The 20,640-nt window shown below is 38.0% G+C and overlaps 1 protein-coding gene across 6 annotated transcripts in view; it reads right to left on the reverse strand.

Moving 5' to 3' along the window:
* Positions 1 to 20,640, reverse strand: part of LPIN2 (lipin 2) — an 81,431-nt gene that overhangs the window by 4,946 nt on the left and 55,845 nt on the right. For all 6 annotated transcript variants that reach the window (XM_049111837.1, XM_049111833.1, XM_049111835.1 and 3 more), the window contains 12 exons: positions 16,301 to 16,408; positions 15,509 to 15,635; positions 14,325 to 14,670; positions 11,285 to 11,384; positions 8,175 to 8,362; positions 6,288 to 6,381; positions 5,809 to 5,878; positions 4,745 to 4,834; positions 3,906 to 3,988; positions 2,500 to 2,644; positions 1,405 to 1,553; positions 782 to 868 (listed from right to left, as the gene is read on the reverse strand). In XM_049111837.1, coding sequence (XP_048967794.1) covers positions 782 to 868; positions 1,405 to 1,553; positions 2,500 to 2,644; positions 3,906 to 3,988; positions 4,745 to 4,834; positions 5,809 to 5,878; positions 6,288 to 6,381; positions 8,175 to 8,362; positions 11,285 to 11,384; positions 14,325 to 14,670; positions 15,509 to 15,635; positions 16,301 to 16,408 — 1,587 coding nt within the window. The remainder of the gene's footprint in view (positions 1 to 781; positions 869 to 1,404; positions 1,554 to 2,499; positions 2,645 to 3,905; positions 3,989 to 4,744; positions 4,835 to 5,808; positions 5,879 to 6,287; positions 6,382 to 8,174; positions 8,363 to 11,284; positions 11,385 to 14,324; positions 14,671 to 15,508; positions 15,636 to 16,300; positions 16,409 to 20,640) is intronic.

The following is a 20,640-nucleotide window of genomic DNA, read 5'->3' on the forward strand; positions in this document are numbered from 1 at the left end:
AAAAAAAAAAAAAAAGCACTATTCTTTTAAGAGATCCAAATACAGTTCTTTTCATTTATTGTGAAAATCAAATTCTTGAATTTAATAAGGAAAGCAGTTAAGATTACAAAGATATCATGGAAAACACCACAGGGAAGCAGGGAGGTATATACAACCAGGCATTTGCTAAATTCGTAAGTATTGATGTATCTTTAGCATCTAGTCCACAAGTCAAGTCACAGAACAAAAATCTTGGACTACCTTTAAACTATCTGCCATAAAGGAAAGTTGCAAAGGATCTTATTTATAAAGACAATTTGTAAAATGCAAACCATTCTGTAAAAAAAGGAACAAAATCATCCCTGGAGAACAGATACACAATTTTCCTATTATGGGCATTCTCATCTAATGGTAAGACACTGAATTTTCCAATCAACTTAACTCATATGTATCATGGTCCACAAAAGCCACAGCACTGTCTTCCTGTTGCCCCAACAGAGAGGACCACATGGACAAAATGTCTCCCCCATGCATGCATGTATTACCTACTCAATGAAATAGGCTTTTAAAAAACCCAATTAATAAAACCAAAATGAAAACTGGCTCTCCTGTTAAGTTAAAGCTAAGCCCCTAAAGGATAACTAGAACTGTAGAAGCACGTGGTGCCTCCAACTCATAACGCTGTGAGGTGGAAAGGAGACGGGTGAGACGTGTAACACGGCAACTGCTTCATGAATGGTGGCTGGCACTTTTCTTTGTGAGGCTACTCAAGCACATGGGACATGTGGGACAAGGCACCTACTCGTTGATGGAGTGGTAGAGCTTTGCTATACCCTGATGAGTCCAGTCTTTACCCAGCTGTGGAAGAATCTGGCCCAAAGCATCAGATCTGAGAGGGGAGAAATATGAAAAAGTATCAGGAATGAAGCACATAGAGCCTAGTTCAATACCAGCTGCTAAAAACCATAGGATAGCAGCAGGGTTGGGGGAACGATCCAATCTACAAGGGCAACTTTGTTATGGCTTATGCAACAGTGCAGCAGTTCCCTGCAAACCCACCCTCCGAGGAACTTCAAAAAGTAGAAGCCAGATGTTCCTTTTCAGAGATAATTTATAACCACACATCTTCTTTTCTTCCTCCCTAATTGCAACATCTTCTTACTTTAAATTTTTTAATGCTGGAACTTGGGGACCACATAACTGAATCTTTCCAAAAGTTACCCTCAATCCTAATTTGTATGGCTCCACTCATCTTCTCTAACCACAGAATGGCCCTGTACATGACCATGTGTGATCTCAGCATGTGAGTCTCAGTGTGTATAGTTTACAAACCTTCCTGACACGGAGGGATCCCTCACCCTCAACCCTCACTGCAACGGGGTCCCTCACCTCACCCATGGCCGTCCACCACAGGCTCGTGCTTACTTGGTTATTGTCCCATCAATATCAGAAATGATGATCTTGTCATTCCAGTTCCACAGGTAAATGGTCCCTGCACAGCGGCAGGTACCTTGATACTGGGTTGTAATACTAAACACGACATCATTTGGGCCATCTTGGAGCTTCAGTTTTGCCTTTTATTAAAAGTAAAAGAATAAGAAAATCATAGAGCAATGATTTTGAAAATTAACGGTATGTCATTTTGATGAAATTACATAAAACAGATAAAAGTCAGTTTCCAATAGTCATTGAGAGATTGCTAAGATATAATGTTAAGTGAAAAAGGACCCTAATCTCTAAAGTATGTACGTGTGTGTACGTGTGTGTGTGTGTGGAGGGGGATATATAAAGAATGGAAATACATAATCAGATTATTGTAATAAAATAAAATCAGCTAAAGACATACAGCCATACAGCTTGCAAGAGAGTCTGAATATTTACAAAATCCCCACCAGTGTTTCAGGGCCTCAGCTCAAGGCAGGATGGTTTCTGTTATGCTGGCACACAGCCAGCCAGTGCTGCACATACAGCTTGCTCACAAGAAGCTGAGGGAGCCATTGCCTGAATGATGTTCTCGAATTCTAAGAGATTTTTTCTGGTTCCACCTAAAAAACCAAATGTCTCTGGCTCTTCCTCCAACCAGACTGCCCTAGGGGCAAGACCATCTCAAACTGAAAACAGAGGAAGAGGAGTGACAAATAAACAGGAAAGAGGAAACTGGATCTAAATAAGAAAATGTCATTTTTCTCTGTTATAGATCCTAAAAGACAGTATATGGCTCAGAAATGGGCTGGCTGTGTAAGAGTCATCTAGGAAACAGGTTAAAATACAGATCCCTTGGTTCATTCTGAGAGACTGAAGTGGAAATCTAGGGTGGAGAAAGAAGCCATGTCCCAGGTTCCCCAGGTGGTCCCCAGTGGTGGGAGATGCCGTCCTACTTTATGTGAGTGTTTATACAATCACACACCACCATGTCTTGCGTGCAGGGCTTGGGATAGTGTGGACAGAAGAGGAAGCATGTCCAATTAAACAGTTACTAAAACAAGCTGACTGGATCCACATGTATCACACACGACTCACAATCTGGTCCGAAGAGAGTCGAAGAGACTTCTTATATGAGGTTGTGCTGCCATGGCTTGGGGGCTCTGTGGGAACAGGGTCCACTTTGATGGACTCTTCGAGCTCCTGTGACCCCTCATCACTCGATGAGTCATCCTCAGTCAGCCTATTCAAGAGCAATCCAGTTACTCAAGAGGCAGCAGACCGTTTTTACTGAGAAGAGCTTTTCATGTAGGATCAAGACAAGATCCCACATCCATTCTAGGGATGGGAAAAGTTCTTGTTTCCTGAGTACTCCTATCGTGAAGTGAGAAGGACACCTTCCTCCTCACTCTCGTGATTAACCCTGCAGTTACAGTCTGACCATGACCAACTATTTTCTGCTAAGACCAGTAAATGCTCTTAAGTCTACTGACTCCTGCTAAAAAAGATACATATGGGGATCCCTGGGTGGCGCAGCGGTTTGGCGCCTGCCTTTGGCCCAGGGCGCGATCCTGGAGACCCGGGATCGAATCCCACATCAGGCTCCCGGTGCATGGAGCCTGCTTCTCCCTCTGCCTATGTCTCTGCCTCTCTCTCTCTGTCTCTCTGTGACTATCATAAATAAATAAAAATTAAAAAAAAAAAAAAAAAAAAAAAAAAAAGATACATATGTTTCAAAAAATGCAAACTGCAGAAAATATAATGGCTTACACTGATTTTTAAAACTAAAAAGAAAGATTTGATCTTTCTTTAAAAAAAGAGAGTAGAGAGCAAGGAAATGAATGCTCAGGCTTAGACCAACTGCTAAATTACAGAGTTAGAACAGGAGAAAGAATCTGGCTGGAGAAGTCCAAGAACAGCAGGAAGGATGGGGTACATGGTGGCACCTCCTTTCAGGGTTAGCCAAAACAAATATCCAGAGGGGTGCTACTCCTTCTAAGAAATGAAATGGACCCACACCAATTTTTGATTTTTTAAAAAAATTTAAAGTAATCTCTATACCCAATGGGGGACTGGAACTCATGACCCTGAGATCAAGAGTCACATGCTCTGAGCCAGCCAGGCACCCTCTGAAATTCTTTTCCATCTCCCTGTGCGCCTGACAGGACACCAGAGACAGCACATCTCAAGACTCCTTAAGATCTCCTTCCCACAGGCCTCCATTTCACAGGCATCTGATTCCACAGCTCCAGGATGGGAGCAAGGCATTGAAAAAGCAGTGATGGGTACCTTCAGTCCTCTCAGCTGATTATTATTTTTAAGAAAAGCAGAAGTTATCATCTGCTAATGGAGAGGCACCAACATGCCGTTTACTGTCATGGTTGTCCGTAAGACATTTTTGACTAAAAATTAAACAAAACTGTCAAAATCAATTTGAATACAATGGCTAAAAAGCAGAGGTAGCCCAAGTACTGTGAGCCCAGAGGAAGGACAGGGCACCCCACCTGCCACTGGCTGGCTCCTTTGCGCTCGATGGCAGATCACTGGTTGGTGGCACCTCGGATTTCCCTTCCTTGGCCTCTGGCAGCTAAAACAAGATAATAATGGCAATGTACAATTTTTCCCTCCCAACGACTGACAGGTAAAAATTTATCAGCAGCCCTTTCTAGGAATGAGTAAAATGGTTTTCTGAATCCACAACTTAAAAATGCTTAAGCAGATTTTCTCTACTTTGAGCCAAAGGATAGAAATCAGAGACAGAGGTCATGTGCTGCTATGCAAAAAGCTGTCACTGCAAAGTCACAAGTAAAAATTTTCAAAGGGCACCATTTCAAGTCACAGAATAGAATACAACCAGCCCACACTGATTAGGTCTTTGCAGGGACATCTATAGTACAGAACAGAAGTCACTGAGGTCACTGCCACCAGGGTCTCCTGCTTGGCAGGAGGACAAGTTCTCGCTTCTATCTGGAAGGTAATGCAGTAAGCAAAGCAGAAAGAGCACAGGCTTTGGAGCTTGATTCATGGCCAAACCCCAGCTCCACCCCTCAGCAGTTACGTGTCCTTGGTCAGGCTACATTACCTCTCTGTGCCCATTACTTTGGTGGAAAGTGGGAGCTCAAACATCTATACTGTTAGGCTGCAGCAAAGAGAGGCAAATAAAGCATCTAGCACGGTTCCTACACATCTAACTGTTCAAAATGGTGACCATTATTATTGCAGGAGAGTATTCTATAGCCCAAATTCACTTTCCTGTGCTTGGCAAAAAGGTTTTTTGAACAAATTAAAGATTCACTTCTTTTCAGTCTACAGAAAAAAATTACCCCCCCTCCAGGTCAGTTACCTGTTTGGTCATGCTCTCTCTCTTACGCCAAAACCACCAGCGACCAGATTTCTTTGGCATCTTATCTTTGACCCAGGACTCAACTGTGGCCTGGAAACAATTGACTTGGGTCAGTCTAGCCATTTGTCACAAAGCACCCAACTACTTTCCACCAGCAGTCTGCAGGATGCTGCCTCATTATGGAATGTGAGCAGCATTCTCCCCACCTCCCAAACTCCTCTAGAGTCTGTAACACCTCTGAAAGGTAGGCAGTCCTCTTTTGTACTAGCATAGCTTTGTGGCAGTTCTGTGGTAAGAGACCAGGTGGTCTGGCTATTTAGGAGCAGGGGGCTGGCAGGTCAGCTGATCTCATTTCTTTATCCTTGGAAAACATTTTCTCTGAGAGACTCCTAACTCTGGGAAACGAACAAGGGGTGGTAGAAAGGGAGGTGGGCAGCGGATGGGGAGACTGGGTGACAGGCACTGAGGGGGCCACTTGATGGAATGAGCACTGGGTGTTATGCTATATTTTGGCAAATCGAACTCCAATAAAAAAAATACACACACACAAAAAAAAACCCAAAACCAAAACAGAAAAGAAACATGTTCTTATGAGTTATGAGGACCAATTAGGCTCACAGACAGATTTGGAACAAACCTTCAGATTCTACATAACACGCTTATTGGCCACAACTTGACCCAATCACCCTGATGTCATACTTCTGGTGGCCACATCAACATCTTCTTGCTGCTGCTTTCCATATTAATGAGATGAAATTTTTTTTTTGTTCATTCTGTACTTAACTAACAATGAAAAAAATCTCAACTTTTATACCTAGTCAAAAACCAATATAAATATCTAATAAAAATGACAAAGACAATGGCAGCCCAGCAAATTTCCTAGATTTTGGGTGTGAGATAATTTGAGTGGGCATGTAGAACTCTTTGGATCATCTAGAATATTAAATTAATTTTAAACCAAACTCTGAATAGTACCCAGTTTAGAAATGTGCACATATGGATGTTTCTAAATATCGTATGCTGTAATATTTTTAAAAAGGAAAACAAATCGTGGATCATCTCACCTTCGGCAGACTCTTCTGGAATACTTGCAAGCTAAGGATCATGGGAGCAGCCAAAGCCCAGTTATAATAACTGTGTGAAATAAAAATTGGGCAAAACCGTTACACGAAGAAGGGAGGGAGTAGAGAAAGGGGTAGAAAGGAAGGGAGAAAGAAAAGAGGATGAACATAGAAAAACATAAAATTCCTAATTCTTCTCAATGAAGCAATGTTCAACTAAATTTTTTTTTGTCACATGAATGACCTTTGCTTCAAGCCAAACTTCTCTAAGCAGACAAGCAGTAAAACATCTAAGAATAACATTTCATTGCTTCATTGAAAAATAAGGCTGAGGTTTCTCTTTCACTTCAAAGTCACTGCCCACTAGTTCATTTATAGGAGATGGCACATTTGATAGCAAGAAAATGATAAGAGTTAAAAACACCACTTTGAAAAAAAACTCTCCAAGAGTATTTAGCAATTATAAAAACAAGAGTATTTACCGGTTATATATCCGTATTACAAGGTTAGGATTATCTATGAGTCCAGGGTTTTCTGCAAATTCATGATAAGTAATGATATGCTCCATGAATTTTTCTGCAATGTAAAATAACAACGATCCTTTGGTTAGAGATTACATAAATTCCTAAATGAGATTATAATACTCTACGTTGAAGGAACTATATATAGAATAAAATGAGTCCTTTAAAAAACAAAACTTTTTTATATTCATCAAAAGCAAAATATACTTTTTTAAATCCAGGATAAGAAAGAACACTTCCTTTTTCTATCATCCTTCCCCTATTCCACCACTCCTCCTGCAGTTAAAAAAAAAAAAAAAAAACAAAGAAAAAAGAAAGAAGAAAAACAACCACTCAAAACCACAACAACGAAAAAACACAAGAGGGATATAGCAGAGACTTTTAGGAAAATAGATTACAGATGTGGAGGGGGGTGGAGGAAGACACAAAGACACACATGTGCACATTCTCTGGAACTAATGAAAACGGCAGCTTCATCCTTAACACAAACTTAACTGGCAGGCAACCGCCTAACTAGGGAATATTTATGGGGATCTCACAGCTTTAAGTGCATGCTACATTAGAAAAATAATCAAAACATTTTACTATTGCTTGGAGGAAAAAAACTAATAAACACATACCAGAATTTGGTTTAGGGTCTGTCAAGAAATAAATTCCAAGTTCTTGAGAAATGAATGAGGATTCTGCATGAATTTGTATGCTCAGTTTCTAAACCTGCACTCTAGAAGATGCAGGTTAACAGAGAATTTCGTCACCAGGATTGTTCCTCCTGGCAAGATGTATATTAATCACTTTTACTTGCCATCTGCCTCCTCCAATAATAAATTCTACCTAAGTTACCCAGATTTTTTAAGTATAAATTTTATAGTTTATATTATTGTGTATTTTCCATTCCACTTCCCACATATATAGAGTTTTTAAAGTGAAGGTTTATGAGGATTAAGAGCTATCTGGCCACAGTAGACTCTGGATTTCTTACAAATAATAAAACACATAGAATAAAGAGATGGAGAAGAAAGAGGCATAATGAGCACCCTGTGACCTTTAAAAAAGAGCAAAGATTAAGCAAAACATAACTGTAACACTCAGGGCACCCAGTCTACTCAATACAGGACTTCAGGTGCTTTGAGGGGGGAGAGAAGACAAATGATGATACTAGTCGTGGAAGGAAAATCTTTCCTTAGGGGAAAATCAATCAGGGGCCATCAGCCAAACTGAGAAAATATTAAGAAGAATTTAGGTTACAAAGGAAGGTAAAACCAGAAAGGCCAAGAACTTGGGAAGACACACGAGTGCTCAACCTACCTCAGAGTCATCTGAATTGGCTCCACTAAGCTTCTTCCTTTCTCTGGAACAACTGTACTTTCCGAGGCCAAGTCTCAAGACTGAGACAGAAAGTAACCCCTTCTACTTTTTGACAGAAAGACTATTTCCTCAACCGACAATTTTCCACAACTTCAGGCTTTACTCTCATGTCTCAGGCCCAGTGCTTTCTAAGAGGCTGCTGGGCCACAGTCCACACATGTTAACATCAAAGACAAGAAAATGGACACAGTGTGATCTGACCCTGGCCACTCTGTAAACAGGGCAGCCTGAGCATTCTCCGTCTTCAAGTGACATGAGCATCTTCAAGACATTCTTACTCACCCAAGCCATTTATATGTAAGGTCACTCCATAGGAGGTACCTTAAATGAGGGACTAAAGGTCTGACATTAGGGAGATACCTGTTACCTGCACAAGGTCATTAAAGAATTTAATACCCTGAAGTGGCTAATCAGCAGGTTTTCTATCAAGTGATGACCAGATTGCTTTCTCCAGTGAAGACATGGCATGACTACCCAACGTACCTTTGGAAATTTCTCCGTTTTCACTGAGACCCCCACAAAGGGAGAGGGTGACATCAGGCAAGTCCATAGCAGAATCTGAGAGGCACTCGGTGCCACTATCTGCAGCCGCACTTCCCACAGACTGTGGGGACTGGGAGCCAGAGAGCGTGTCAGACTCGGGCCACTGCCGGGAGCCAGGGTCCGATTCACTGTGGGCAGGGGATGGGGAGAAAAGGATTTGACTTATTTCAACTTTCTGCATTCCTACCTTACTACATGGTACTCTAGGGGCTTGAATCAAATCATATAATTCCCTTAAAAAAAGGAACAGACCAACCTACAGACAGAAACTTTTCTTAGATAAAGCTTAGAATCCGCCATTAAAAATAACCCAATAGCACTGCTGCAGAATTAACTGTGAGTATAGTAAATATGTCACATAAAAATCACCACAGGCATTCCCAGTAAGACAAACTTTTCAACTATAGCCTTTCTGATTTTAATTAAAGGAGTAAAAGAGTTATAACCATTTATTTACATCTCCATGATGAAAATGACAGAGTAATTAAGAAAAATCTGATGTTTGGAAACCTTTGATCCTAATTTCCTAGAAAAAGCTGTGGTACTATATACATCCTGTAGAAAATTACTATAGTTCAGAGTTGTCTAGGCTTTTCTAAATTCATCTGTTACTTTGCAAAGTAGAACAAAGAAATTAAGAAGGAGAAAATTCTCAGGAAGTAGACGAACCTTGAAAAGAAATATTTTGAGAAATAAACTAGAAATAAACTATTCTTACACTAGTGAGGTTCAGGACTAAAGGTTAAGTTATTCAATATTTTCATTTTTCCAGAGGGTAAAGGCACAGAAGCCGGGATTTAGAAGATGATCCTGAGGGTAACTTTGTAACAGAGCATAAACCTGAATAAAAAGGAACAAGGAAATAGTACCTTAAGTTTCTTATTCATATTTTTACTGCTCCACGCCCTCTGAATGGACATTTAATGTCACAGTGAGAAACTGTTCTAGAAGTTTCAAATTCTTTTATTTTATTCAAAAAAACAATATACTTAAATGTATGTGATCCAGTGAAGCTTTATGATCTTTTTGGGGGGAGGGGGGGGGATTCCTCAAATTTGAGCAGTAGGTGGCAACAGAGTATGGATAGGCCATAAATAGAAAGCAGTTTCCAAAGCTATTATGCTTTGCATTTGAACCAACAAAAGATTTAGGTTTCTGGAAATTTTCTTTCTTAATAGCAATGCACACCTATACCGCGATATTGAGATTAGATCAACAAAATATTCTTTTCACTGGAAATAGTGAAAATGCCAAAGCCAATATAAAGCAACAAAACCTGCTATGTTGGAGTCAGAGGGCAAAGCTGACCCCTGGGTAAAACACAAACAGAAAACTGTAATGTGTTTCCACTTTCTCCTGGGCCCATGGCTAGATCCCCTTGTAGTTAGGTGTGATCATATAACCGAGTTTTCAGATGTGGACTAAAGGGGCGTTCCATACCCTTCCTAAGCCTGGCTCCTGAAAACTCCCCTATGTGAGCCTTTCTTTCCCTACAGAGGCCCGAAGGGAACAGTGGAGACTCAAGATGGAAGAAAAGCTTGTGTTCTTGAATCCCTGTGTGCAAGGTGCCTCACACCAAACACCAGCACTGGAATATCATGTGAGCAAGAGATCAACTTCTATTGTGGTAAGCCACTGAAGTCCTATGTTTGTCAGAGCAGCTAGTGTTATCCTAACCAATGTAACCTCTAAATACATGGAGGACGCCATCTGACTCCACATGCTGCCAAATCCACTAGTGATGTGATGTATATTAAAGTTTAACTATAATTAAAAATACTGGATACTCAGTCAAGATGACATGGATCATGAAAGTTAACAAATGTTTGTAAGCATTACAACAGTTTTACTACCTTTAGTTATAAAATGTCTCAAGACATAATTTGTTCAGGAGGGAATAAACTAACTTGGTAAATATGCAATGACCCTATGCAGTAAGGTCCTGTTGCATTAGTTCCTCTCCTTTTTTAATAAAATCAATCCACTCCTCCCCTTTTCTTAAAAGGGAAACTAAGACATCAATCCTTGGAACACTAATAAATAAGGACTGGGAATTCTGAAAGTGATAATTCTAAGACAGCTACATTTTCACTTTCTCACTGAAAAAAAAAAAAAAAAAAAAGGAGGACTTCTAGTTCTTTCACCTTAAAAACAAACTATGACTTTATGTGAAGAAGATATTTTAAGACAAATTTAGGGCAGAGAGGTAGGAAGGAGCTTTGAGAACCTTCCAAAAATATCTATAAAAATTTTTAAACATCATTCAATCTCCATCTTTCCATTTTAAATAAACACTTAATAGATTTTTCAATAATTTATTTAGAAGTGTTTAATTATGTGTGCCTATAGCTCAGTATATTCAAACCATACTTTCTGTGAGGAAAAAGTAAACTGTTTTTTTGTAATCACAGAATCTTCTAATGGAATTTCCCTAAGGATAGACATGAACTTTGGACAACAGTACAAATACACTATATCTGAGGTTTTAGAGTTCTTCAAAGAGGGAAAAGGAAGGAGGGTGACAAACGGTGACAGCTCTAGAGAAAATGTGGGGCACACAGACTAGCTGGTGCCCCACATTGGTGGTGTCTCACTGGGCCCAGCCCAAGTTCAAAAAAAGCCTGGGAGCTCAGACTCACTGAAGGAGTGGAGACATTCTTTATAAACTGTTTTTGAATAAAGACATATTACCTTTAAAATACATAATAAATGAAATAATGTTAATGAATTTTCCCAAACATGTTGAGTTTATATTAATGACTATAATTAATCTGAAGTTATAACCATTGGTGGTATAACCTTACATAGGTTTAACTAGTATACCTCTTCTCATTATATTGAGAATTTCTCCCTAAATAGGTAAATTATTAGTTTCAAATCACTATAGTCCAAACAAAACACAATTTCTGAATTCCCCAAAATCTGAAGCAATCATCCAACTTAGCTAACGCTCACCATAACCTTGCTCTTTTTTCTTAGAATGTTTTGCTTTAGAAACAGCCATTATATTTCACAGCTGTTTACCCTTCAACATGTAAGAAATACACTACCTTTTAGGAAAATAGAGCGCTGCAACTTCAGGTTCTAGAGCCTTTAGGTCATCCAGGTAAATATCATCAGGTCCCTGGTGCTGGCTTCTTTTGTGGACGCCTATTTTTATAAGAAAAACACATCAGTGGTAAAAACTTGTTATTTATAACTCTGCAAAAAAACACAAAAAGGTTTGCAAACAAAACCAACCATAATTCAAACTCCATTTTATTTTTAAAGATGTCAACTAACCATTCACTTGTGTTGGTTCTTAACCATCCACACCAATGGAAGAGAAATTCGGTGTTACGCACATAACAGTTGTACAATAAACATGTGCTAACTTATTCTTTCATTTGTTGTTACATGCATAATCTTAGTCCTAAATCATTTATATTTGATGATAAAGTTTTCTTATGGTATGAAGAAGCATGACGAAACCTGATGAAATCACTGGCACTGAGAAAGAGGCCAGTATTCTAAAACTGTGAGGGAAGGGTTGCTAGAAACAGGACAAGTCACATGGTGTCCAAGTATCACCAATAATTACTTTCTGACCACAAAAGGATAAAAATCTTTTTACAATGGAGAAATCTGGCAGACAACACTTTAAACAAATGGTTGCATTAAGAATCATGAGTAGTGGGACATTAGGAGATGCTGTATGAAATACTCAATATATCCCACAGGTAATCTTCAACTCAAAAAATAATGTTTAACCCAAATCTAATTAACCCTCCAGATTTGTACTGCCCACTATAGTCAGTCACCAGTGTCCTAATCTGAAGGAAGCTGTATAAAATGTGTTTAAAAATGTGTAAAACACATACCAGGTTTCTAAGACTTAGTATAAAAAATGTAAAGTAGTTCAATTTTTATATTGATCACATGTTAAAATAATAAATGCGGACTTACTAGCTCAGAATATATTACTAACTTAATTTCACTTATTTTTAATGTGAGAAGATTTAAAATAACATACACAGCCACTGCATTTCTACTAGGGAGTGTTATCCTAAAGCTAACTTCCAGTTTAAGGAAATATGGAGATGTCACCTTGAAAAAAACTATCAGATACATCCAGAATGTGAGAAAGCATGCATGAGAATCGGCTGGGCTCTTGAAGAGGTCAGTATCACGGGGAAAGAGGGGGAAAGAGGTGTAGTGGTGTGTGTGTATGAGAGTGAGGGAGTTTGTATGTGGGGGAGGGCTGTTCCCTAAAAAGTTAAACACAAGAACCAAATGCAATAGTAAACCTTGATGAGATCTTGGTTGGGGGAGGGGGATGCGTGGACTGTTAAAAAGCCTTTCTTGGCACATTTGGGGAAATATGAATATGAATTACTTAAGATGATCATGGTCCTGTGGTTATGAAGACAACGTTCTTATTCTTTGAAGGTGTATCTTACGGTATTTAAGGGTAAATGTCATGATGCCTGCAAACTGTTTTCAAATGGTTTAGAATAAAAAGAGAGAGTGAGAGAGGAACAAAGCAAATATGCATTAACACTTTCTAGTAAAAAGCTGGGGGGAGAAAGAATCAGGCCAAATGAATGGTAGAAACTACTCAGCGTTCCTATCTCTAGTCAGTTCCTACGTTATGTGCTAAGAATAGGGGCCATTATTTTCTAGACTAAAACAAAACATTCACCCTGAAAATTGGATTTTCCTTCCTTAACAGTTCTCAGAGGAGAACACATGGGTATGGGCCTTTGGTTGCCGAAGTACTGAGTTATGAAATAGCATGAACCAAGTTAAGCTGGATCATCAGCTGGATGTATTTGGCCACAAATACCCAAATTCTTTTATTTTAAATAAGTTCTTTTTTAAAAATTTACATTAAATTAACATATAGTGTATTATTAGTTTCAGAGGTAGAATTTAGTGATCCATCCGTTGCATATAACACCCTACGCTCATTCCACCATGTGCCCTCCTTAATGTCCATCACTCAGTTACCCTGTCATCCTACCCACCTCCCCTCCAGTAACCCTCAGTTTGTTTCCTATAGTTAAGAGTCTTTTATGGCTCACCTGTTTTCGTCTTTTTATTTTTCATTTCCTTCCCCTATGTTCATCTGTTTTGTTTCTTAAATTCCACATGTGAGTGAAATATGATATTCGCCTTTCTCTGACTAAGTAAGTTATTTCTGAGTGACTCTGAAGGTCAATACTTCAGGTGGTTATTTATTAAGTTAGTTTGTGATTATCTAACCTTTGTGTTAAAATTTTTTATTTTTTATTTTTTTTTTATTTATTTTTTTTTTTGTGTTAAAATTTTTTAAAAAGTGAAGTAGATATTTGGCTATTATGTGATAGTAGCTATTTTTAACTTTCAGGTAAAGTTTTACTTCCCTAAAAATAGGATCCAGGGCCAGTGCTCAGACAGTGAGTATGTTCTGACTCTTACTGTACTAATAAGTGTCAACGGCCAACTTTGTATTTTTAAATAGTAAAAATGTTCTGATTTATTTAACTTGTATTCCAAAGTGAGTTGTTGAAGAGTCAGACCCAATCTTTTATATGCTTCAGAAGGCAATAATGAAAGAATAGAACACATACTAGTCATTAGTGCATTTATTTATATCCCATGTTACTGAAAAAAAGAAAAAAAAGGTACTTAATTTGGTCTCACCTAATCAGATGTTTCAGGTGAAAACATTTTTCTCTCATCCATTTTTTTTTTCTTTTTGAACACATAATTTTTGAGGACTCCACTTTATTGACATACTTTGTCAAAGTATTGACATACTTTGTCAATAAAGTGGTTAATTTTATGCATTAACTGATTTGAACATGCTCATTAATTTTTTTTCTCAATAAATGCTTCCCAAGGATATACTGAGTAGGAGCAGTCCAGAGAGAGCAGAGAAGTAGAGTCCTCCTGCAGGGGAATGTGTAGTGCAGTGGAGAAGCCCTATTGCACAAACAATCCTAACAGTTTGTGATAGGTTCTGATCAGGGAATACAAATACAAAGGTAGCCACATATCATTTAAAACACTGAAATAATTTATCATCTAAATTTACAGTACTTGATGCCAAATCAAACAAATGATTACCTTTCTTCTTTGATGGTGAGTCTACTTTCACTGCAGGTTTTGATTCTGAGGGGGTCTCCACTAATGATGGGTTAGGAAGGTGCTCTGCATCTAACATAGATGAAATCTGAGGAGGTTCCAGGGGAGGTTCGAGAAGTTCTGCAGCAGAAGTTGCATCGCTCATCTGCTTACACAGGGCTCTGGGTTTGGGTTTCACTATGGTACAGACTGTTTCTCCCATAGAAACATCTTTTTCAACTGCATTTATGAGGTTGTCATCACTGGGAATTACCCGAAAGTGAGTATTTTCTGAGGGTGTAATCGTAGCTGTCCTAGGATGATGGTCAGATCGCTCTCTTTTGCTGACCTAAAAAAAGTTGAATTGTTTAAAAATTATAACGAATGCCTTTGAAAGTAGTTTAATCTATTTCTTAAGCTAGATGCAGGTAAATGCATTCATTTTATTTATAACAACACATCTGGTAAATACTGTGATTTTACGTGAGATAGTTCATAATTAGGAACTGGGAAAAATTAACCACATTTTGTTCAGTTATCATAATATTTACAAGAGTTCTATTTCTAACTGCTATACTATGAAGTGTTAAACACCGGAGAAGACTAAGGAACTAGGACAATTTTTGGATGCTAAGATGGAGAATATTCATTTTCAGGGGGAAAAACTTGAGTGCTATGTGAAAATTTAGCCCTGCATGGACTTATCTCAAGGCTCTGTTAAAATAGCATTAAAAGTGGGTAGTCAAGTCTCAGTGCTTTGCTTTTACATATAAGCAAAATATGTAATGAAAAAAAAACAAATTTAGAGGGTCTAAATATTCTTTCTCTCAAGTAATGTATCTTTCCAATTCTTTCATTATGAGCTGGGAAAAAAGCTTTCATCATCAATTTCCTATGTAAAACTTAAGTGTGGAAATTCTAGTTTCCTTTAGGTGTCTTTTAATTTTCCTTCTTAAAATGTTAATTGACATTATTTACTAAATAGAAACACACAAAAGAACACTGGATTCTCCGTCGCAGTTACGAAAAATGTTAATTTTTGTTTCCTCACATGACCACATGAGGGCACTATCATCACTTATATTCACGTTTGCTGGCTCAGAAATCACTCCTCCCCCCTTCACTAAAGGACAGAGACATCTCATGGGTTTTTATCTAGACATATTCCACAGGCAAGTAAAGAGTACCTTGGTGGACTCTGGGAACCCTCCCCACGTCCACTCCATGTGGGACTCAGATCTGAGCAGGCTCTCGGCAGGTTTCACCTCCAACTCTGAATCACTCTTAGGACATACTGCTGCTGGGGAATAGGGGCTATAAATAAACACAGGACAAAGAAATGTGATGCCTTTAAAGTCAGGAACTTCAGTTTTGTTGAGTTGGACAGATTAAAAGAAATATGTTTGAATATTTCATCTTTATCCTGACACTATAAAGACTCTATTGAAGGGAACATCAATTATTTCTTCCATTTGAGTTCTTTAATAATAAAGACACCACCAACCAGTATCTACTGAGGACTTGCTGGGTTCGCTGTAAATACTTTATATGCATTATCCCATGGATTCTCACAAGAAATCAACGAGAAAGGCAATTTTATAGGAGATGAAATGCACAGATAGGTTAAAATAATTAGTACGTGAGAGAAACTGGATTGGGACATAGAACAAAGTCTGACTGCATGTTTCTTCACATTATCTAGTTACGGTTAATAGCTGACACTTTAATATTAGAATTTAAGAATTGTAGAAGGCCACATTCTATGCTGATTATGCAGACCTACACTGACCAACACAGTGAGGATAAGTCAGATTAAGTTTAGGAGCAAAATAATTATTCAAGAGGAAAGGTCCATATTCATGTTAAAAGTACTTATTCATTCAGTTCTCCTGTATGAGAGAAATATTACTACTACCAAATAACAGAAAAGCTATTTAATATATTTTTCCTCAAAGAAAATAAATTTTGAAAATACTTACTTGTCTAAAGGGGACCAGTCTCCATCAGATAAGGGGTAGTGATCCCCAGAATGGAAGAGCAAAGGCTCCTTATATTCATCTTCCTTTAAGGAAGCATTTGAAGATCCTCTGTGAAAGAAAAAAAACAAAGTGAGGAACAATGATATTATGTCAGCTTAAAAATATCCCCAAATCTACTGATAACATTGTCTAGATGATACAAATGAAGACAGCCAAATAAGTAATAACTAATCCTCATAAGAGGAAAATATGAAGGAGAAGGGAGATTACTGATGCCACCCATCATACACTAATGCAATCACTACTGAAGTATGGGATAAACAGGAAGAACAGAAAAGATGTGATTAAAAATTCCCTTAGGGCCCTTCAGGGTAATTGATTCAAAGGCTAGAAGGGGAAAACGAAGGCTTTATGTATATTTCATTCAATCCTTACAAATCTGAGGTAAGAATAACCTATCTTAGATATTAAATAATCAAGGATCCAGAGAAGTTTAGTAATCTACCCAAAATCAAAGAGCTAGTAAGTGGCTGAATTCAAAACAAGTAAGCCCTTGTTCTTTCACTATACTCCCCTGTATATGACAGAAAACATAAGACTATGAGCTGACGATGAGCTGTAGTTCAAAATTTCAAAAACACCCTAAAAACTTAAAACATGCAGAACTTATTTTTTCTTTTTGTTTGGGCCAAGAATTACCTGAGAACTTTATCCTTACTTAGAATCTACAAGATGTGGGGATATGAGGAAAATGATACAAAAATAAATGCTTTTAAGATTCATACAGAGACTTCAGAACAATAGGAGGATGAACTGATGCTGATAAGCTTTTAATTAATTTACCCTTTGGTTTTCTTAAATTTTCAGTTAACGTAACTAACTTGCCATATAACCTTGAAAACATCCCTCAGAAGCACCATGGGCCCCAGTTTTTCATCTTCTTTGGAAATTTATCACTTGTTCTATTTCAGAGTCTATATGAGATTTATGAAGTATATTATATGTTGGGAACTCTGAAAAGTATAAAGAAAAGTACAAATAAAAACTCTGAAAAGTATAAAGCACTATAACTTTCCAGTTCAAGAGCTTCTTATAGAAAATTCTACATTCTACCAGGACAGATATTCTATGTAAAATGAGAATATCCGTATGACTTAATTTGGTAGACTAAAAACGGAGAAATCAGTTGATTAATTTTTAATATTACCTTTCTTCCTTTGTATCATTTAATGTGCTCTGCTTTACCACTATGTCTGCTTTGTCATAGTTTTTCCATATAGCTGCGTCATCTAACTTAACGTTTTCCTAATCTTCTTTCTCTCAAAAGAATTAAACTCTGACACAATACCTCATTCAAGGGAAGAAAAATATACTTGAAAAAGGCAGACATCTAGGTAAAAATACTCTATTTATTAAAAAATGAAACTCAAATGATAAAAACTGTAAAAAGGAAAGCCAGATGCTTATCAACAGTCCTCACTTGACAAATTTGAAAGCATAAGACAGCCTGACCCATCACTATTCATGTATTTGAAAGCGGTTTGAAAAGAACAATGTAAAAGTCATAAACTTAATTAAAAATATTTTATATTTTGAAACCTATTTTGCTGCAGTATAAAAGGTAAGACCAGAAGAGTTCAGCGGATTTAGTAAAATACCCAGAGAGACAGAAAGAAAGAGAGAGAGAGAGAGAGAGAGAGAGAGATTAGAAATTAACAACTTCAGGGAAGATATGAAATGGTCTTCTCTGGGGATAGCTTGACAAAAATAAAGCCCATTAGTTCAGACCCATTAGATGATGGAAAAGGTTGCTGATGTTGAGGTTCCCTTCAGTCCTATGACTCATTAACTAAACCAAGACTTCTAAAAACTTGCTAAGTGCTTTTCAAAATGGCATATATGCCTGAGAGCATTCGACAGTGTAGGCAGACCACAAGAGAGTAACATAAATGAAATACATGATATAAAGATAAAAGGTAGTGTAAATATTGGAATGTGAAGACAACAGTGTGAACACTGGCTATATGTCAAGATACAGGACCAATACACACATTAACGCTGAACAGCAGAGAATTTGCAGTAAACAGTTTAACACTGAGTCAAGGTTGGGGGAAGTGGGAGGTTCAGTTGCTAAAGTTCATACTAAATGTATATAATAGAGCAATTCAGCATTCACAGATGCATTTAACAAGGCTTCAAATTTAATACCATTTTATAAACCAATTATCTTTCCTATTCAAAAGCCAACAGAGGTTACATGATACAACTGTCAAAATTCACTCGACTGCATATTTAAGTTCTATGGATATTACTGCATGTAAATTAAACCTCAATTTTTTTTTAAAAGCAGCGGGGAAAATCAAAAGGAAGCTAAAATAAATGAAAGATTAAATCAATTTTCATCTATTTAATTGGTGGTATATAAGAGATAAATGGGGTTGCTAACTACCATGACCAAAGATCACTAACTCTGTAAACAATGTCTATCCTCAGCCTTACCACAGTATTGGTCAATTAATTTCAGTATGGCTAATGGTCTCAGTTTGCTTTTGGATATAGGGCATTTCCCATAGAAGATAACATGGTAGGACTGAAAGGAGCCCTAAAATGTTTCTCTGTCTACTGTGTCAGAAATAAAGGGGAGGTGGTGCCTGAGTGATCAGTTGGCTAAGGGTCTATTGACCTCAGCTCAGGTCTTGAACTTAGAGTTGTGAGTTCAGGCCCCACACTGAGCTCCATGCTGGGTGTGCAGCCTACTTTAAAAAAAGAAAAGAAACGAAAAAGAAATGAAGGGGAGAAAACGCAGACTGTAAGATTCCTGTCACCAAAGAAGAACATGGAGGGTTCTCCAGAAGCCAGTTATTGATCAGGAGATGAAGTATGCAGCCTCAGGGCAACAGATGCTGTTTATAAAAAGTCTTATGCTCCCTGTACCTAGTTTCCAGATATAACTTACAAACATGTCTGCTTTGGGGGATTAAAAAAGAGACTCCTTTCTGATGATGTAGTCTTAATTCTCCATTTTTAACAGTGCTGGGATTGTGCTAGAGCACCATCCAATTTGACAAGTCTCTTCCCTCCAAAAGACTACTCAGCCTAGGTGCAATGTTTTTAATACACATACACTAATATAGTCATTCCATCTTCTGGAAGGACAAACAAGGCTTCTATGCTATATACAAGCCAAAGTCTATCTTGAGGGAGAGACTTAATAGGTATAGTTTACACAAAGCTCAGTATAGTTTCAGGCTCTCCAATTTTCACCAATGTGTCTCTTTTAGCTGTGCAATAGCAATCTGCTTTAAAGAATGATTTCATCTCTCACCTGCTTCCTTCAAGGAGCCTCAATTAACCTTAATTCTATTCCATCGAAATTCTTGAAAAGCAGAGAGAATGCTATTTAAATAGAATGTTATTTATTAAATTAAAATAAAAACCAATTTAAGAGGGCACCTGGATGGGTCAGGTGGTTAAGCGGCTGCCTTCAGCTCAGGTCATGATCTCAGGGTCCTGGGATTGAACCAGCAAGTCTGGCTCCCTGCTTAGTAAGGAGTCTTCTCCCTCTCACTTCTGCCCTCATCTCCCTACCCCCTGGCTCATGCCCTCTCTCTCAAATAAGTAAACAAATAAAATCTTTAAAAAACAAAACAAAACCAATTTTAGATGTTTCTCTGGAAACACAATTTTTTTTAAGTGTAGGGGCCCGAGCAGGGGAAGATATTTGAAAGTTGTAAACTTCCCAACCCCACCTAATTTCTAGGTTGCACAACTGCAAAAGCAGTTGACTTTCCATTCTTTTTTCTCTGATTCTTTAACCTGTTTAATGTACTGTTAACACTTCTGATCCTAAGTATCTCCCCCCACCAGTTATTTTAGAATCTAGATACTGAGCTGGAAGGGGCCTTGCTAACCGTGTAGTTTAACTCTTATTTTATAGATTAAGAAATAAAGGCCCAGGATGCCTGGGTGGCTCAGGTGATTAAACATTTGACTCCATTTCAGCTGAGGTCATGATCTTAGGGTCATAAGACTGAGCCTGTGCTCAGTGGGGAAATCTGCTTCTCCTCCCTCTGCATGCTTGCTCTTTCAAATAAATAAATAAATAAATCTTACAAGAAACAAGGGCCCAGACCAGAGTTACAAAGTAACTGCTGTTCTACAATCCAAAACATAATGGGCCTCATCTTCTAGCTTTCAGCTCAGAGCTTACTTCAGTATACATCTGACCTGAATTCCCTTAACTGTTCTATTTTGTCCTTTTTTTAAAGTCCTGATTTCTGTTGGCTACATAATTAAGCAGATCCTGTTTTAAAGAAATTTTAGGAAAGAGCTCCTCCAAG

This window comes from Canis lupus, chromosome 7 (assembly GCF_003254725.2).
Source record: "Canis lupus dingo isolate Sandy chromosome 7, ASM325472v2, whole genome shotgun sequence".
NCBI classification, from domain to species: Eukaryota; Metazoa; Chordata; class Mammalia; order Carnivora; family Canidae; genus Canis; species Canis lupus.